General features: G+C 41.3%; 1 protein-coding gene across 9 annotated transcripts in view; it reads right to left on the bottom strand.

Moving 5' to 3' along the window:
• Positions 1-14,777: 14,777 nt before the first annotated feature.
• The window catches only part of LDB2 (LIM domain binding 2), a 225,800-nt gene continuing 222,851 nt past the window's right edge, over positions 14,778-17,726 (bottom strand). For 8 of the 9 annotated variants that reach the window (XM_009324083.1, XM_009324078.1, XM_009324085.1 and 5 more), the window contains one exon: positions 14,778-16,054. Coding sequence is in view for 6 of the 9 variants with exons in the window: in XM_009324078.1 (XP_009322353.1) it covers positions 15,824-16,054 (231 nt within the window). In the remaining 3 variants the exon portion in view is untranslated. Of the gene's footprint in view, positions 16,090-17,726 lie in introns of all 9 variants that reach the window. The other variant, XM_009324086.1, reaches the window with a different exon arrangement.

The following is a 17,726-nucleotide window of genomic DNA, read 5'->3' as shown; positions in this document are numbered from 1 at the left end:
AGTGCCGATGTGTCGAACAATCAGTGGCAGACATTTATGAGCCTGACCCGGTAGCTCTTAGTATGCACAGCTCCCACTGATTGAAGTGGGAGTTTTATATGTTTAAGGGCAGCAGGATCAGAGCAGTTCAAGAGAGTGATCCCTGCCTGCATTCATGGAGGACAAAGTGAAAACTCTTGACTTTCAAACAGAGCTTCACTTACTGGGACTTCCTAAACCACGTTTTTCATCACTTTTTGGCTTTATATAGCCAATGATTATACTAATTAAGAAAGTGCTTGACTTTGTTTTCATTCAGGGTGGCAGAAAAACTCTTTTTGTTTTTTTCAGCGTACTACACAGTGGTTCCTGGGAACTCAACCCCTTCCCGGTTTCCAGGATCAGACCCTAACTGATCTCATTTCAGGAAGTCTTGAGACTAGAAAAACTAGCTTTCTGCCAGAAAATGAAATGCGTAGATTTTGTTGCTTAGACCAAAAAGATTAGGCCCACCCTCCAGAGCTTCCTGGTCAGTTAAAGATGTGCCTCTTCAAGACACTTTTATCCCAAAGCAGCATTAATGTCCCCCCTTTTTACTGCTCTGCGTTTGTCATTAACAAAACATGGCATATATTTGCTTTCTCTTTCTGAAAGAGCTTTTTTCCTTATTTAAAAAAGTTTAAAAGTCTGCCCATTACCCCTCACCAACACAGAATTGCAGACCAGGCAGCCAAGCAATTGTAATCCAGCCAGTAACTCACCAAGCTCCTGAGCAGACAAGGCAGACAAAGCTCTCACGATGAGCTACGCTGGTATGCGTTTCTGAAGCAAGGCTTGTGTGAGAAAGCCATAAAAACAGGAGTATTGAGCCAGTACGCATTTCAGCTTCTTCCCCTACTGTTGCAAAAGAGGTTGTCCTTATACTGGACACTGCAGAAGACAATAGTGGGTGTTTGCTGGGCTCCTAGTGACTTTTATAGCTATTGAGAGTTTTCAGAAACTTGTATGAGAATGAAATCTCACCAATTTATTACTATCCTGGTTTTGCTACATCATGATAAAGGCATGAGCCATACCACGAGGCAGACACATTACGTGTTGTTTGTGTTAAAATGGCAGGGATATTCCTTCCACCTTAGGCAACGAACTGAGGTGCTTAAGTTAAAAGCCTCATTTTCCACTTCTTCTTACCTGAGCTATGGATTCAGGTAGACATCCCTGGGGGGCTCCTTGGATTTTTGGGTGGGCTGAATCAGCTAATAGAAAAGCTTCTCTGTCTTCCCTAATGAAGACGGCTTCACCTCCTAACTTATTTTTGGTGAGAGACTGAATACTTCAAGCTCTTCCCCCACATCCAGACTGGGTCCAGAAGTTTTGCAATGCTGAAGCAAACTAAGGGAGGAAACGGGGCAGATAATGATGAAGGAGTGTCAGATAACAGACTTGCGTATACCATACCGAACAAGGACTTTCTGGAGGCTGTATTTTATTTTTATGGGGTGTGTGTGTAATTTAGACTTTGTTTAGCTTTTAAACTGCCAGTGAAAGGGCAAAACAGGGAGCAACTTAGAGTACACACTCACTTGGGCTCATCTCACCTTCAGCACTATTTTGGTGCTTTGTTGCTACATTTTAAGAAGAAAAACTACCATAAGAATGATTTCAGGGCATAAAGCCTGGATTTGGAAGTGAAATTTCTCAAAGCTTCAGAGTATGTGAAGTGAAAAATGTGCTTCTGCCTGTTGTGGAGGTGAGGAAGGAGAGCAGTTCAAATGTAGACCTCGGTTTTCTTCACATCCTGGCATAGTCAGGGATCTGGGTTTTCATTTAGCCCCGCACACGTCTGTTCAGCTGCTCTCTTCTCTCCTGGGCATGCAAGAAATGGAAGGGTTGAGGGGGAGAGGAATTTATTTCATCAACAAATGGAGACATTTAAAATTTTTTTCTGAAGTGTCACAAAATTAGAAAATGAATGGAGGAAACAGTCATTATGACATCTTGTCATTTCTACTCTGCCTTTCCTCCAGCTCTCATAGGCTGTACTGACGTGCAGCTATCTGCAAATCTGTAAGGTATGAATCATCTCACACATTGCTGAGGTGAAACCTGGCAACTATTTAACAGCACCGCTGCAACACTATGGAACATTTTAAGACAGGAAATTAAGAATACCTGAGCCAACTAAAGCCACAGGGGAAAGTTTAGATGGACAGAATTTAATTACCCATTCTGGAATTTGGCCAGGACACCAAAACTTACACCCCAACCCTCCTGTAAAGTGCCATCAGACCTTTAATACTAACAACTGGTCAAAACATCAGCTTTAGATCTGCTCCAAATGAGAACAGCACTAAAAGTCATCCAAGACCTGCTGAGGTATTCATTTTCTACTGACTGACAGGAAAGGGTACAACATACTGAATCATGCAAACCAGCTATAGCACAACAAGAAAAATACCTTTCCTAGCAGCACTGGAGGCTTTTCTTCTCTAGAAGTAGCTTAATATTTTTAGGAGAATTCGGTGTATTTTCAGAAATGCATCGAGTGACTTTGTAAAAAAACCAACACATTTCATTATCTCAGAAGTGAAAATATCCTCGTGCTCCCCTTGCAGGGCCCCCAAATATACTTCAGTGCTCAGCCTCTTGTTTATTGCCATTTGTAGCGTGGAAAAGAGACATACTATAGTGAATAACAGCGTGTTGACTTTAAAGGGAAGATTAAAGCCTGAAAGTCTATACTTTTTCACTTCTCACATTATTTTTCTAAAGAAAGCTGTATACTATTTAACATTTATTTGTGGTGAAGCTGAAAAATTCTGTGGGTTATCTTTTCTAGAAGAGTAGGATTTCTACAAATCGCGGTTCTTGAAATTCCTTAGGCTGAGGAATTATGTCAGCCCTGAAAAGCATGGGTTCATTATTCACATTGTGTTACGCTGTTGACATAATTCCCTAACAGACTGGGACATGAGGTGTCCCAGTTTGATACTTCAACCTACAGTCACTGCTTTCGCGTTCTCTAAATAGTAAACACTTTTGTGTCTGAGTTCCTGTTTTAAAAATCCTTTGAGCAGTATATCTATATAAAAAAGAAAACCTGGGTTAGCTGTGGGCCACCAGCAATTTATCAAGCAGTATTAGTTATGTCTGTGGGATATTTTTCATTATCTGAGGATTATTAATAGAGACACTATATACATAGTGATTATTCGTTGACTAATAATTGAGATAATATCGATATGAAGCCTAGTTTCATTAACAACTTAGTAAAGAGACTATGATTGTGAAGGGTATTTTTTCCCTCCAGTTTGTAATCAAAAGTCATTTAATAGTGAAATCAGTCTTTACTTATAACAGAGGTTGTGGACTTTGGGAGTTGGCAGAGCCAGCTGCTGGGCTGCTGGGAGCCAGACTCTTTTTGATCTTCATATTGAATGGTTTCCTTTGATCACCTAGACAATAGATCATAAAAGAACAGAGCTTTTACCCATATCTCCCTAAATTTGCAGGTAAATAATGAGATGGTCTGAACTGAGGCTGGAGTGTAAGATTTTTAACAAACAATTCTCCCCTTTGAAGTAGACTTAGTAAAATTAGCATATAAATGAGCAATGCTGCTACATAAGGACATGTGGCTGAAGAAGAGGGATAATTGGACTGAGCGGGTTAGTTTCCAAATGAGGTCGTTTGCTAAATAACCGGCAGTTAGACTACAGGTGTGTTCATTTTGTGAGTTGGAGATGAGATGTGAACAATGGGTTATGCTCAAGTAGGGGACCCCCGTCTGGCCTGGGCAAGGACTGGAGCTTTGTAGCTGGCCTGGAAAGCATAAAGTTGGGTGGGAGGCAGGGCAGACATAGACCATGCCTCTGTGGGAAGAGGTATCCTAACCAATGCTGTAAAGTCAGGCTGTGGTCCATTACACCGATACTTGTCTGTATCATCTTCAAGCATGCAATGCTACTCAATGCGCTCATCCATAAACCTCTTCAGAGCTCCGCTTGCCATGCCTGTGAAGAAGGACCATTATGCTGAAATAGCTGCACCGGTGGCTGCCGCCAGTGGCTGCGTGGGCTGAACTCACTGAACTCGAAAAGCCAGAACAAGGGTTTAGTGTGGTGGTAGCAGGTTAACATTAGGATCTTTGAGCCTCACAGCTTTTCATTTCACCAAAATCAGCGGAATTACCTACCCCAGTGGGAAACTGCCACCTCATTACAGGGTACCTTGGACTCTCTCCTCTCTGCGTGGCCAGGACAGCCCCTCCCCGCACCAAAATGACCTTGTCCTTCCATGGCAGGGACACACGGCTGGAGCTTTCTCAGTAGTGGTGCTTCCTAATTTACTAAATGAAAAAGAAGTTAAGTAATATGTTTTTGAGTCAGCTTTCAACCAAAATTTCTTAGTGCACTTGAAAGAATCATGCTCAGTTCACTGGGACTTGCTTCTTTAGTCACTCTAACAAAAAACAAACTTGAGATTGACAGGGGACAGTAGATGGAAGGGAGCATAATCCCAGTGGCACCTGAATAGCCAACAGAATAGTGTTTTCTGTGTAGTACAAAAACCAAGCTCAAATCCCCCCTGTGACTGGTTTGGAGGAAAGACATGGACCAAGTTTCTGTGGAGAACATCAGCATCCTCTGGAGCCGCTCACTGTCCTCTGGCCCAGGTACTGCTGAGATCATCTTTGCCCTTCAACAGGAGATGAGATCACCCTCCCTCCAGTGTAACCCTCATGTAACACGGGAAGCTGAGGACTGAATCCAGCTCTTTTACATCTTAAGTGAGTGTTAAGGGCAACATTTTTGCCAAGATATAAATGTCATTTCAGTCTCTTGTGAAGGTAACCTGAAAAAAGAGGTTCTGTACATACAGATTTTCCCCCAACATAATTCTCCTTTCCTGCCCTTGGAGACCTGTTAGGACAGGACTTTGTACTACCGGTGAGTGCAGCATCCCTCTGGGATCTTTCGCTCGCTGCTGGAGCACAGTCAAAGGCTTTTTCAGGAGGTGAAGATGGGCACAGTGGGCTGCAGCAGCCAACAGGGAAGAGCCAAGTACCTGCTCTGACATGGATGTCTGAAGCAAGAAGGGGGTTTGGGGAGGTTTTGTGGAGATGCTTGAGGTTGGGGAGCTCTGGGTGGGTTTGGACAAGGAGAGTTTTATGCAGAGCTTTAGAAAGAGAGGTGTGGGATGGCAGAGGCTGGGGGTTCTCCAGCTGGGACCTGGGCACATTCGTGAGAAGGACCGAGGGATGACAAGATTGTTATGGATGGGTTTGGAAATAGGAGCTTTGGCACAGGAGAGGGGTAAGAGCTGGAACAAGGGCTGGGGTGGGACAGCAATGGGCACCAAAGGAAATGGATTTGTTAAACACCTCTGACTTAGATGTTCGTTTTGGGGCAAGAGAATTTCCTGTCCCTTTTCCTCTTTCCTCCCCCCTTATTTTTTTTTGCTGCTGGCAACAGGAGTGGCCTAGCCCAACTAAACAGAGCTGATTTGTTTCAGAAAAATCGATATGAACTTTTTCTGCACTTCTGAAATCTTTCTGTCCTCACCTCTTATATTTATTAGTTCAAAGTGATTCACCAAAAGTTGACCTGAATTCTCAAACTACTTTTCTTCTGGCAAATAAACTCTTCACTAAAAACATATGTGCCCGTCACTACACTAAATGCATGCAGTCTATTTACTTGCTGTTTGGCTGATGGCTGGCCCCTTCCTAGCAGTGCAGAGGAGATGGAAGGCATTAAGAAAAGCCCTGAATATTGCTGGCTGAATAGTCTGCAAAAAAAGGATAGGGATGATAGGAATGAAATCCTAGCACTGTTAAGCGGCACTTGGAAGACTTTGCTACAAAGTTTCTATTAAAAAAAAATTAAAAAACCCCAATGGAAGTCACACAAATAAAAACCATGCACAGCACTTTGAAACCACACCAGTGTGCCTCTATAAATGCATGTGATTTAAAAAAAAATAAAAATAAAGGACCTTAGTTATAGGCAATGCACTTTAATGGCTCAACCCAGTATGGAATAACCTCATGAATATACATTCCAGAACTGGTCTCTCTGTGACATGGAGGAAAGGGGCAGACAGAGCTGCAGATACAGAGGCACAGCATCTGCTAAGACTTCACTGCCTGGCTACTGCTCTAGCACACCTACCATCCCTGCTGAGCCTGTTACACAGTGGGACCGAAGCCAGCCTTACGCTGACATGCTTCTCCGAGATCTGCAGACAGAAAGGCCAGGTAACGGGGTCACTTTTATGAAAGCAGGAAGGTGGCACAGAAGCCGAATGTGGAGCTGTTGTTCAACAACCCCCTTGGTACAAGACATAGGGGCCCTCGACGAAGCTACTGGGTTGGTTCAAAGTATTTTAAATAGCAAACAGGGAGTGAGGAGGCAGAGAGTAACGACGGCTTCAAAAAGGGACCGAACTATGCTGTGCCAATAGCCTGATTTGGAGGCACCAGCAAGAACTGTATAAGGGTCTACCTGTCCTTAGGCTAATGCAGTAGCATTAGAAAAAGGGTGTATTTTCTCTAAATACATTTCCCAGTGCAAAGGGCAGGCTGGTGGCTCAGGCAGATGGCAGGGCAGAAGGGGGAGTTTCCATTCAGTGGGGTACAAGGTGTTTTAATGAGGCATTTAAATCAGGCAACACCTGCTCTTGGGGCTTCCTTGGAACTGAAAACGTATCTCAAGGGATGATGAAGAGTGGAACAGAAAAAGAGCTTTTTTTTTCCCGTATGGGTGGATCCATTTGGTGGTAGGGGGAGGGAAATGTTTCACTAGGAAATAGGAATAATCACCAAGGAAAGATATGAGAAACAGAGAAATCACAGGCTGAAGTAGGCTTAGTAGGAAAACAACTGGGGATTTGAAAAATTACCAGAAAAGTGATATTCTCAAGAGTGCAAGCAATAGCACAGGCTCCACTGAAAATGAGGTTAGTTTTGGAAATTAATATCACATCTGTCTAGTTCCAATAATCCTTGTCCATTTTAAAATGGAGCTCACGCCACAAGATATCTGCTATAAATAATCAAATACATTATGACCTGGACATATCCTCTACATAGAATAATCCTGCTGTAAAAACTGAGAATAAAGGAATTTGCTGGACGACTAGCACTTAAGAAATTGTTCCCTGGTGGGTTATTTGCAGCCTATTCTCTACTTCGGTAGGAGTTTATGTTGAATAACTCACAGCTGTGGAAATACCTGTACAATGGAATTTAATACTGCCAATAAAGGGATCCAAATTGGCACAGCTCCACTCAAGACTCACTAATGTTAAGACACACAAGTGTCTTGGGTCATGTAAAAGGCTGAGTGGCTTCAGCACAGAACTGTGGATGCTGAGGCGGAGGGGTGGTACCAGCCGACAAAGGATGGGACGGGGGCAGCTAATGAGACGGGCAGCCCTGTGCTGCAGGAGCTGAGTGCGCCGTGCTCCTCACCAGGGCACTGTGTGCTTCCCATGAGGAACCACGGACGTGCCACGAGGCCAGCTGAGCTCTGAAGCCTTTTGTCTTTGTACAGAAAGCGGGGTCCTCAACATAGTCCTTTTGTGGGAATTTTAGGAAACTGGGAGGTTTTTTTAGGAACAACAAAAAGGGAGAAGGACTCAGTCCTGCTTGCTGCGCTGTAAACACACAAAACGCAGTAAAGCCACCCAGGTACACAACAGCCACGTTACAGTCAGGGTTTTTCACTTCTGTCACATTTAAAGCACCAGCTGCCAGAATAGCATCCCGAGAGGTGTGCTTGTAACTGGAAAGCCACAGCTGACAACTCTTTATGATATTTTTTTTTTATTGTGACTCTCCTGGATTAGTCTATTTTCAAATATTGAAAGGAATTGGGGAAGGGAGGAGAGGAGAAACATGGAATAACTGATGCTTTGGATGATTTGTATCACTCATATGTCCTTCAAGCTACCTCTCTGCAATGTTTACAAGCATATTTCTGTGGAGAGCTGGGCAGGACACGATCTGTGTAATTCACTCTGCAGCGTCATGGCCTAGTCAGGAGCCTTGAGAAGGGAACCTCGTCAGCCCACCCCGGGCTAGATCAGAGGTGCTTGTATTTGATATTTGACTTCTAGCTCCAGCATTTTTTAACTGTTTGTTTTAAATCAATACCAAATTTGTAGTGCTTGTAGCTGTAGGAAAATCAAATCTGGAAAAAAATTATCAAAGTATAAGTTAAAATTTTTATACCTGGAAGGAATCAAAAGAAGAAGTGCATTCAAACAAGAAAAAAGGTTCTGGTTTAAAAAAATAGAATAAAATTTTTAAAAAATCATGATTATTTCTGTACATCTATTCTAGGTGTTTCACAGCAGCCTGCAGTCACGTAGGCAGGCATTTTGCAGTGAAAGTCAAATGGCCACAAACCTTCCCACCAGGGAGGCACTGGCCTGGAGGAGATTGCAAGGTACTCGGATGGAGGGTGAGGTGTAGGTGGATGGGTATAACGGTCCCGGAAAAGCTGTAACTGCAACCAGGCCTTTAATGTGACAAGATGACTCTACTGGTTTCAAGGTAGGACTGTCCATGTGTTTTGTTTATTTTACCTCAAAGATTATTTCAACTTAATCCATCTGTTAATCAGTTAAAGGAGATTGTTGCAGTTAAGAAACCAGAACAGTTTTTGCTCTGCATTATCACAGATGATTAAAAAATAAAATAAATGAATTAAAAAAAAAAATCAATTTTCCCTTTCCCTTTTGAGTCTTGACCTTGCAGCTATGTGCCCACCCTGGTACCTGGCAGCGGCTGCCTGAGGCCCATCTCTGGAAGGTTTCCTTCATTACTGATTGCAATTTTCTTCCCTGGTATATGGGCTTTTCTTGGAAACTGCTGTCTTGTAGATTGCCACTTTCTGAAGTGTCAGACTGTTCGAAGGCAATTACTATACAGACCACTCCTTCCTTCCGCAACAGTTCCCCTCCCTACTTGAGAGCTGGCTATGCTATGGGTCTCACAATAAAATCATAGGACTTGACAACTCTTGTTTCCATTTTAAAAGCCCACATCCCACTATTACATGGTCTTGAGCTTAAAAATGTTGCCTCCAGGTGGAGTGCCACTGTTCAATCACTCATTATAAACTGGTCATTAGTATTATTCCCCAGTATTATTCCCCCCCAGGAATGCAGCTGGCATCTACAGTAAAGCCAAATCCTGCTGTGTGAAATTCGTGAGTTAGGCCCTTCTCAAGGGAGTTCTGACTTAAAAAAAAAAAAAGGGGGGGGGGGGGAATATATTTAAAGGTAATACAGTTTCTAGGAGAAAGAAGGCTGATTTAGGTTATATTTTTCTGAGCCCTTAGGCTGAAATAAGAGCAAAACATGGAAGTTGGCTAAACAAAGCCAACCTGAAACTCCCTGTCCCTGTTAACACAAAGGCAAGCAGAGGAGATGATAGCTGCGATATGCAAAAATGAAATTGCATTGCCCCTACAAAGCTCAGGAACAACAATAAAGGTTCTTGATCACTGTCCAGGGACACCTTAGCTATGAGCCCGGCTCCAATGTACACTGAGCTCCTGTAGCACTTCACACCTGATTCACATTGGAGGAGCTGGTGATTTAAGCACAGAGACAGTCATAGACCTGCTGAAAAACCTGTATGAAAAGATACCTGTCTCAGTTGCTCACCGTTTGTTATCACCCTTCGGAACATGAGTTTAGCCTGGAGAGGAGATTTCAAAGAAGACATTTTGAAAATTCCCTTTCAAAATGGAGTTTGCAGTCAAAGACAGACACAAGCCCCAGTATCCATCACAGTTCCTAAATTTCACACCTTCTGTCTGCTGAATTTGATCTCTCTTGGCAACCCAGGAGCAACCCACCTTGGTTTTGATGGGTTTGTCTGTGTGGAGTACAAGCGAGTCCTGCATTTTGTTTTACACATAGCCAGAAGAAGATGGAAAGTTAAAAACTTTGGGCAAAATGGCAAACAAATTTTCATAAGCTATCAAAGAGAGATGAAAGAAAATTGAATGGAAAAAAAAAACCTCAATCCAGCAGCTGAAAGCACCAAACACAGTTCTTAAAAGCTTTTCTAGTACTCAAACCCCCCAAGAGATCACTCAGGGAGGATGAAACTTTATGTGATGAAATGAGAGTTTCAGTCGAATGTGATAAGGAGTGTTAAATGCCTGCTTCATATCAAGCATTTGCTAAAACGTCTCCTAATGCACTTACAAAGGAGACGCTAGCCTTATACATTATAGCTGTTCAATACAAAATTGTACATACTATCTCAGATGAATTCAGAGTTGTTGAGACAGAACTATTAATTAAACTGGGGCGATACACTACTTCAGATCAGACAGAATTCCTTTTAACATAATATAAAATACAGCTCCCCCCCCTCCTCTAATGACTGTTCTGCATGCCACCTTCCAACTGGCAAGATCCTGGACACTTGAGAAGTATTTATATCATAGAGCACCATACAAATTAATAAAAACCCAACCAACCAACCAACCAACCAACCAACAACAACAACACCACCCTCATAAAATCCCCACAACCACACACAGAAAGAAAAGAAAAACAACCTGAAGAATTTTGGACTCCAGCTATGAGCTCAGACCTACAGGATCCTAAATTTGGGTGTCCAACAGGAACAGAAGCACGCTGGGTGGGCATTTATCTGGGTTCAGCTGAAGAACATTCCCCTGCTAATTTGCAGTAATGGCATTCATCACCTGCATTATTAGGGATACATTTAGTAACTTATCCAAACTGGAGCTTATCATTCTCATCCTGCTCCTTGCAAAGTTGATGGAAGCACGACCAGGAGTTTCTTGGAGAACTGGAGTGTTTGTGCTCTGTTGTGGCTGGATGCTTTTTGTAAAGTTTTTGATTCTGCATGCACAAGTGTATTATTCTCTGATGTCATCTTTAGTGCATAATGGTGTTTTAAAATGTGCTTATGGATTAAGACTGCCCATACACCCATTAAAATTATTTCTTGATGTAAGGGATATAGTTCTTTTATTTCAGAAGTGACTCACAGGGTCATGGAAGAAATGCTCCTGCAGTTAGATTGCTCTATCACTGATCCTAATAAAGCCTCTCCCTTTGAAAGAACTGGTACTAGTCGCTGTCAAAATAACACACTAAATTAGACGAGATTTTAATACTGTGAACATTCAGTGGAAATTCGTATCTTCTCATGAAACATAGCAGCATGGTCCATAAATTTAGAGACTTCCATAAGCAACTCTTTATCTAAAGGTACCTTCTGCCATTCTGCAATGCTGGGGTACCACCAGACTTCTTAATAGAAGCATAATGACATGCTAGAGTAACATCAGTTCTATGGGATGTTAAATATTCAGTAGCTCCTCTTACGTAGTAGAAGATTCAGGCCTTAGCCTTGTATAAAAATATGCTGTCAAAAAGCTAGAAAAAACATACAAATCATTCAGTCCTACAGAGTAAAACCAGCTGCTGGGGTTACTTGTGCCCCAGGGCAGCTTTAATTTGGACGTGCAATATATCACCATAGGGCTACTTGATCAGAGTTGCAGTCTCGGGAAGTATTTTCAGGACTATTCAATTTCCATTAGCAGTTTCTCCAGGATGTATTAGGCACAAACTGGGTTTCCTTCAATATCAATCATTCATGTTTTTTCTTTCATCCTGTCTTTGCTAAAATGGGATTTTCATGGAGGCCATGAAATTGCAAAATTTAGTCTGTTCTTACGGCTGGTTCTATCATTTAGGCTGCTTTAGTGGTGTTTCGCAGCAAAGGCTGGGTAAGGAACCCCTCTCCTCCCTGGCGTTAGAGAACACCCAGTAATGCTCAGTATTTTGCCTTCCCATTCAGTAGTTTCCTTCTCTACCCCCATCTCTTTCTCCACACTTCAAGACTGATTCTCCTTGGCAGCTCTCTGGTAATGGGTACTTTTGCTCTGTTCCCCAAGGACGCAAGTTGGTATAGTTCCCCAGTGTGCGAGAGCAGCACCTTCTCCAGGACCAAGGTTAAAAATTAGTTGCTTATGCCTTTCACAGAGCCCTATGATGCCGCACGCGTACAAATGCTAGCTATAGCTCCCAAGGTCCCTTCCAAATTGAATTATCCTACAACATTATTACATTCATACATACCGATGGAAAGATGATGAGACCTGAGGACACCTTCTTTCTGAAAAGACTACAAAGCTGCAAATATTGCTTCTTTTTGCTTGTTGTGAAAAGGGAGAAAAAAGGAGCTTTAAGAACTGAAATGTTCTCACGAGAGGCAGCTGGTGAGACCAGCTGGTGACTCATGTGACTTGGAAGCTCCCCGAGAAGTGGACTTTGCTGACCCAAGACAGAAAAAAAAAATCCCCAAACAAAACAATTCAAAGAATAAACAAAAAACCACCAGTGCTTATGATTCTTGCATGTTCCAAGTCCTTTGTAACAGCAACCAGCTTAGTTATCAGTGTTCTTACTCAGTCACTTTACTAATTATATGATTCTGCTTTTCTAAGTAAACTCCTGGAATTTCCTCCCCCTGATTTGTGAGGGCGCTTCTCAGGGCCAGTATTTCCCTCCATTTAGCTAAAACAAACAAGAGCTTTCTCTTTGAAAGTATTTCAGCATCATGAGATAAGTTTCCTTCCTCCTTTTAATAATTGCAGGGCTCGCCAGAGGAAAGTGTCAACAACATCATTTCCTTCCAAATTCTAATGTTCTTGTAGGTGGTGAGATTAGATTACACTAAAATTAATTGTTGGTTTCAAGCCGTCATTCTTCAGGCAGCAACCTCAGCTCTCATGAACGTATTACTTCAACTCACCTGTGATCTTTATTCACCTTTCCCGCTTCTCTGCATCAGGCGGTCAGAGAGCACACAAAAGCTGCAGCCCACAACCAAAAGGCATAAAATCCAGTAGTTAATGTGATTGCTGTACCTTAATTCTCTACCTGTAGGGAGCGTTCCCGTGGACAGGGCACATGGGGAGACATAGGATCACAGGCTCTGTCTTGACGAGTTTACCATGTCATTTGAAAAAAGGTAAGACAAGCCCATGCAGCAGCCCAGGGCATGGGGATGAAGGAAGTAGCAATGACAAGACTGCGTGGTTAGCTGTTGTACATCTCAAACCACTTCACTGAGACGACCCATTTGGACGTTTTCTTTTACGAATAAATAAGTGAATAAATAAAATCAGCTAGCTCCGTCTGTTATTCACCCTAACCACAATAGGGTGGATTGATAGCTTGTAGATGGGGTTTTTGAGGAGATATGGAGAAAGTGTCCTTCCAGATTAATTCAAGGACAGCACTCTAAGGAGTCTGTTACCCATTTTTCAAGCGTTCCTGTTTATTTACTGAAACAACAGGAGTAATATGACATCATAAATCTTTTAAAAATTGAAATAGTAGTGCCAGTCTTGAAAGATTAATAATAAGGAACGCCTTTTAGAGTGTGCTCATGGAAATGTAATATGAATGATTAGTGGTTTTGAACATTAGAATTACAGTGTATAATTGTAATGTTATAGCAGCTATATAGGAGCCAGTGATTCCTTAATGGAATACATTGTGAATTTAATTATTTACATGGAAAAATCAGGGCTGATATAGTCACTGAATGATAGACCTACTGTTTCCTACGTCCTGCAAGTGTTATGAAGGAGCAGCGTTGCTGTCTATGCGGATACATTCAGTCCATGTTTGTTATTTAGTTAGTTTTAAATTCTACCCTACAGCAGATATGCTTTTGTGTTGTTTAGGCTATCTTCCTGCAAGGCCTACCATAGGTGCCAAAATTCATTGAACGAGGATTTTGCTTACAGGAGAATGGGGCCCATGTCGGAGGCTGAGGTTCATTCTTTGGGCAGGAAGGGAGCTGTTTCCCGCTGAAGAACCAAGTGGCCACGCAGGGTGCTTCGCCCTGTATTTCTTCTGCAATGGTGGTTTCAAAACTATTTGGCAGAACCACATCCAGCAAAAACATGCTTAAATGTATGTATATACACTCGGGAGACACATTTCCCTAGAGTGGCTTCTGGGTATATGTACAGTCACTCAGAAAAAATCCAAGAGTTCTTCAGATGCTTTTATAATGTCAGTAATATTAAAAGTACAGTTTCAGTCCAGAGCAAAACATCACTCCCCTGCACAAAAGGCAAGATCGCATAGAATCAGTATCTCTGTGTCGGTAATTCTCCCTGTAAGTATTTGCCACCCACAGGGTGCACCTTGCAGGGCTTCTCAGCTGCCTCGGATGCAGGCGTGTGCCTGCATGCCCCCAGCTCAGCCGAGGGGCTTTACACGCCGGGCTGTATTCAGAGCGGCTGCACCAGCCCAGAGTTTTTGCTTGCTCCTGTGAACAATTGATTTGATAGCAAAGGGAAGAAAGGAGGAGAATTTTTTAAATCCTCTCAGCCCCAGTTGAGGGACTTATCGTAAAACTATCAGACAGAATTCAGCAGAGTGGAAATCCCTGCTCTGATAAGCCCCAGCCCTGGAAGGCGAGGGGTGCAAAGTTCAGGATGGAGGTGCGCTTGCTGGATGCCCTGCACTCCCTCATGCTTGGCCCTCGCTGCTGTTACTGACCTGTGGTGTTACACATCATTAATGTTAAAAAAAGAGCGTCTAACCAAATTGAGCTGTAAGCAATTCACACCTAAACTACAGGCTTTCCTTTTTGCTGGAAAAGATTGTCATTCAGTGAAACATTAATTCCAAAAATTCCTGGTGCATGATCCTGCACATGGGCGTGTGTCTTCAGCATGCAAGGAACTGTAAATGCACTATATAAGCGCACATTTGTTAACACAGTTTATTGGCACACTTATTGGCAAAGCATACATAAAATACAGTTGTATTATATAACACACTGACTCACTGTGTCTTTACATGATGAGTTGAACATAGTAATATGTAAATGAAAAAATTAGTTTCTTTTATAAAGTTTCACATAAATACACCGGAATAAAAAAAAAAAAAAAGTAAAACAAAAAATAGTTTGAGGGCTTTACAAAAATATTATACAAGAAATATACTATGAAAAGAAATAACAACAAAGCCAACTCAGATACAATAATAAAAACACAAAAGTTTTAGATTTATTAAGCTGCCCACAAAGTTAATGGATTACATGGCTTTAAAATATCTGGATCGACAGCAATTTTACAAAGCATAAACTCTCATAGGACTGGGTGTCTTTTTCCACATAAAAATATTTCTCATGTCTTTGATGAAAAAAAGACATTTCTTGTTTCAGCACTTTTATTAAATGATGGAAAGAGTATCTACTGGCATCAGCTAAATGCAAATTAAAAATGCTGGATCCTTTAAATGATTAACTGATGAAAGGAAAGTTAAAGAAAGAACAAAAGTTACTTTAAATTACTTTTCTTCAAAAGCTGTTTTTTTCTGAAACAAGAAATTTCAGGTGCAAGTTGAAAAGCAGAAAATATATTACAATTGTAAAAAGTTTTACATAGTTACGTTCATGAGATCCTGAGCACTGATGACTTGTTAAAATATGGCCATTGTTTGATGAGGAAAAAACCAACCCCTTCCAATAAAATGCATTGTCAGAAATTTGCCATGAAATACTATTTAATTTTCAATTATTTTAATTGAGGTCAGTGCCAGTATCATGTCGTATGTGAATGCTTCCAAGAAATGTATATGGAAGCTTATACAAGAGTTTTCCCTAATTAAAAAAAATGAGATAGCTTTAGTTTAGAAATAGATACTGTATGCGTTGAAAGGTGTTTTTTAAAATTTTATTTTGAAGAATGCTGTGAAACAGTAATTAATAACCCACTGACATACATTGCAGTGGGTACTGCTGCAGAATAACCTATTGGGAAGCTTGTGGTGTGGGGTTTTCAGATTTAGTCTCCTGGTTAGCAGGAGGTTTGCTGTTCCACGGGCTGTTATTTCCCAGTGCAGGTGAATTGTTGAAATCTTCTTCATCATCCATGCCATTTGCTGCATCATACTGTGTATTCTCTAATCTAGTGATAAGCCTTTCGTCTTCATCCCCAAATTCGCCTCCCATCAGAGTTGGTTCTCCTACCACCATCACATCCTGTGAACAGCACCCAATATTTGTTATATGGAAACCTTGAGAGAGAAAAAATCAACTTAAAAAAATTATGTTAGAGAATTTGCATCTCTCAACTTTGTGATATTTGAACAACAGAGTTAAAAGCTCCTGCATAGTAGGAACCAGGAGACAGGCTTACGCTTTATTTCTAATTCAAATGAAAAACTATAATACACCTCTCTAGCCGCATGCTCATGGCTCTGGATCTCAGAAACCCCAGAACTGAAAAGCAGGTAGAATGAAAAATGCGCATGATTTTAAGCAAATAAGCAGGCTATGAAACTGTCTTAAATTCCTGCTTGAAATATTTAGCCTTCATCCAGTAATTCTTTCCTGAGCCATTTTATTTGGAAAGGCACCAGGGTGCATCTCAGTTGCAACTTGGCAATATGCGTATTTTAAAAGTAGTTTAAAAGAAACCGCATTTCTTATCCTCAGACTTCTCAAATGTGGAGCACAGCACTCTAATAAAGATGGTAACTCTCTTATCCATAGCCAGCCAAGCCCTTTTACGCATCCAATATACTTGACATTCTGCTACTTAATTATGGTAATTAATTTAGGTAAAGTTTTCGATAAAAACAATGTTCACACTGATTTGACAATTTGCATAGCTAATTAAGTCATTAGCAAAAACCTGCTGATTGCCAACAAGCCCTGAATTTACCATCTGTTATTTCATGGTGCCTGTCACCTAACTCCATGTAGGCAACCCTGCCGCCAATCTGTGCAGTAAGAGGACCAATCTGTCCAGCTGGTACCGTAAAAGGAAGATGAAGAGTGCTAATTATAATTACACTGATGAAGCTAGTAGTCATCAAAAACTGAAGCATGCAAAAAAGAAAGAATTCATCTGATCACTGCTTTAAGTACAAATTGTCCTTCCATGAAAACAAGTAAACCGCCTACTGTACTCCAGTGCATCACAGATTTGCTGCAAAAAACCTAACCACCAGCATGGGATAGAAAGGTGCAAACTTGAGATTGGAAAGCAAAGGTGCAAAGCCAGAGAGCTCACTTCTCTCTGTTCAACGGAGAATCAGGCTGCTGTGCTAACCGCTAAAGAAATACGTGGATGCATCTTTTCATGCAGCTCAGGTGGCAGGGCATCAGCTAGCGTTTGGTAAAAGTGCAGTAATTCCAGATGTCTAGCTTTGTACCTGCTGATTTAACAAGCCCTTCCAAGAATCCTAGCGAACAACAGATTCATATTTTAAAGGATCTGTTCCTCCTTATGAATGTAAAAGTATTTGTAAAAAGCAAACAGAAGACAAATGTTTGCATTCAATAAGGTTTCTTTTTAATCAGATATGTACTTCCTTCACCATGAAACAATACAAATTATTGCCTGTAAGTATTTACACTGTTTCTCGATATCCCTCGGCAAAGGCTGAAGTGCTGCAGAAGTATGTTTATATCACATTTTCAGCCTGTGCTATGTGAAAAATTTGTGAGTAGATGGAAACTGTTACATGATTTCTTCTTTACATTGTCTATATCTTGTTACTTCATATATCCATAAAATATTTGATTAAATAAAACTCACACACAGCTTTGCAACACAGAAGTTTAAAAGACAAAGGTCTTTATAACCAAGTTTATCCTAATTTATTTCGTCCCTCTAAACAACAGACAACATATAGTGTGCACTGCT

The sequence above is a fragment of the Pygoscelis adeliae genome, unplaced genomic scaffold (assembly GCF_000699105.1).
Source record: "Pygoscelis adeliae isolate BGI_AS28 unplaced genomic scaffold, ASM69910v1 Scaffold24, whole genome shotgun sequence".
NCBI classification, from domain to species: domain Eukaryota; kingdom Metazoa; phylum Chordata; class Aves; order Sphenisciformes; family Spheniscidae; genus Pygoscelis; species Pygoscelis adeliae.
The sequence above is the reverse complement of the archived record's forward strand: the minus strand, read 5'-3'. Positions and strand labels throughout refer to the sequence as shown.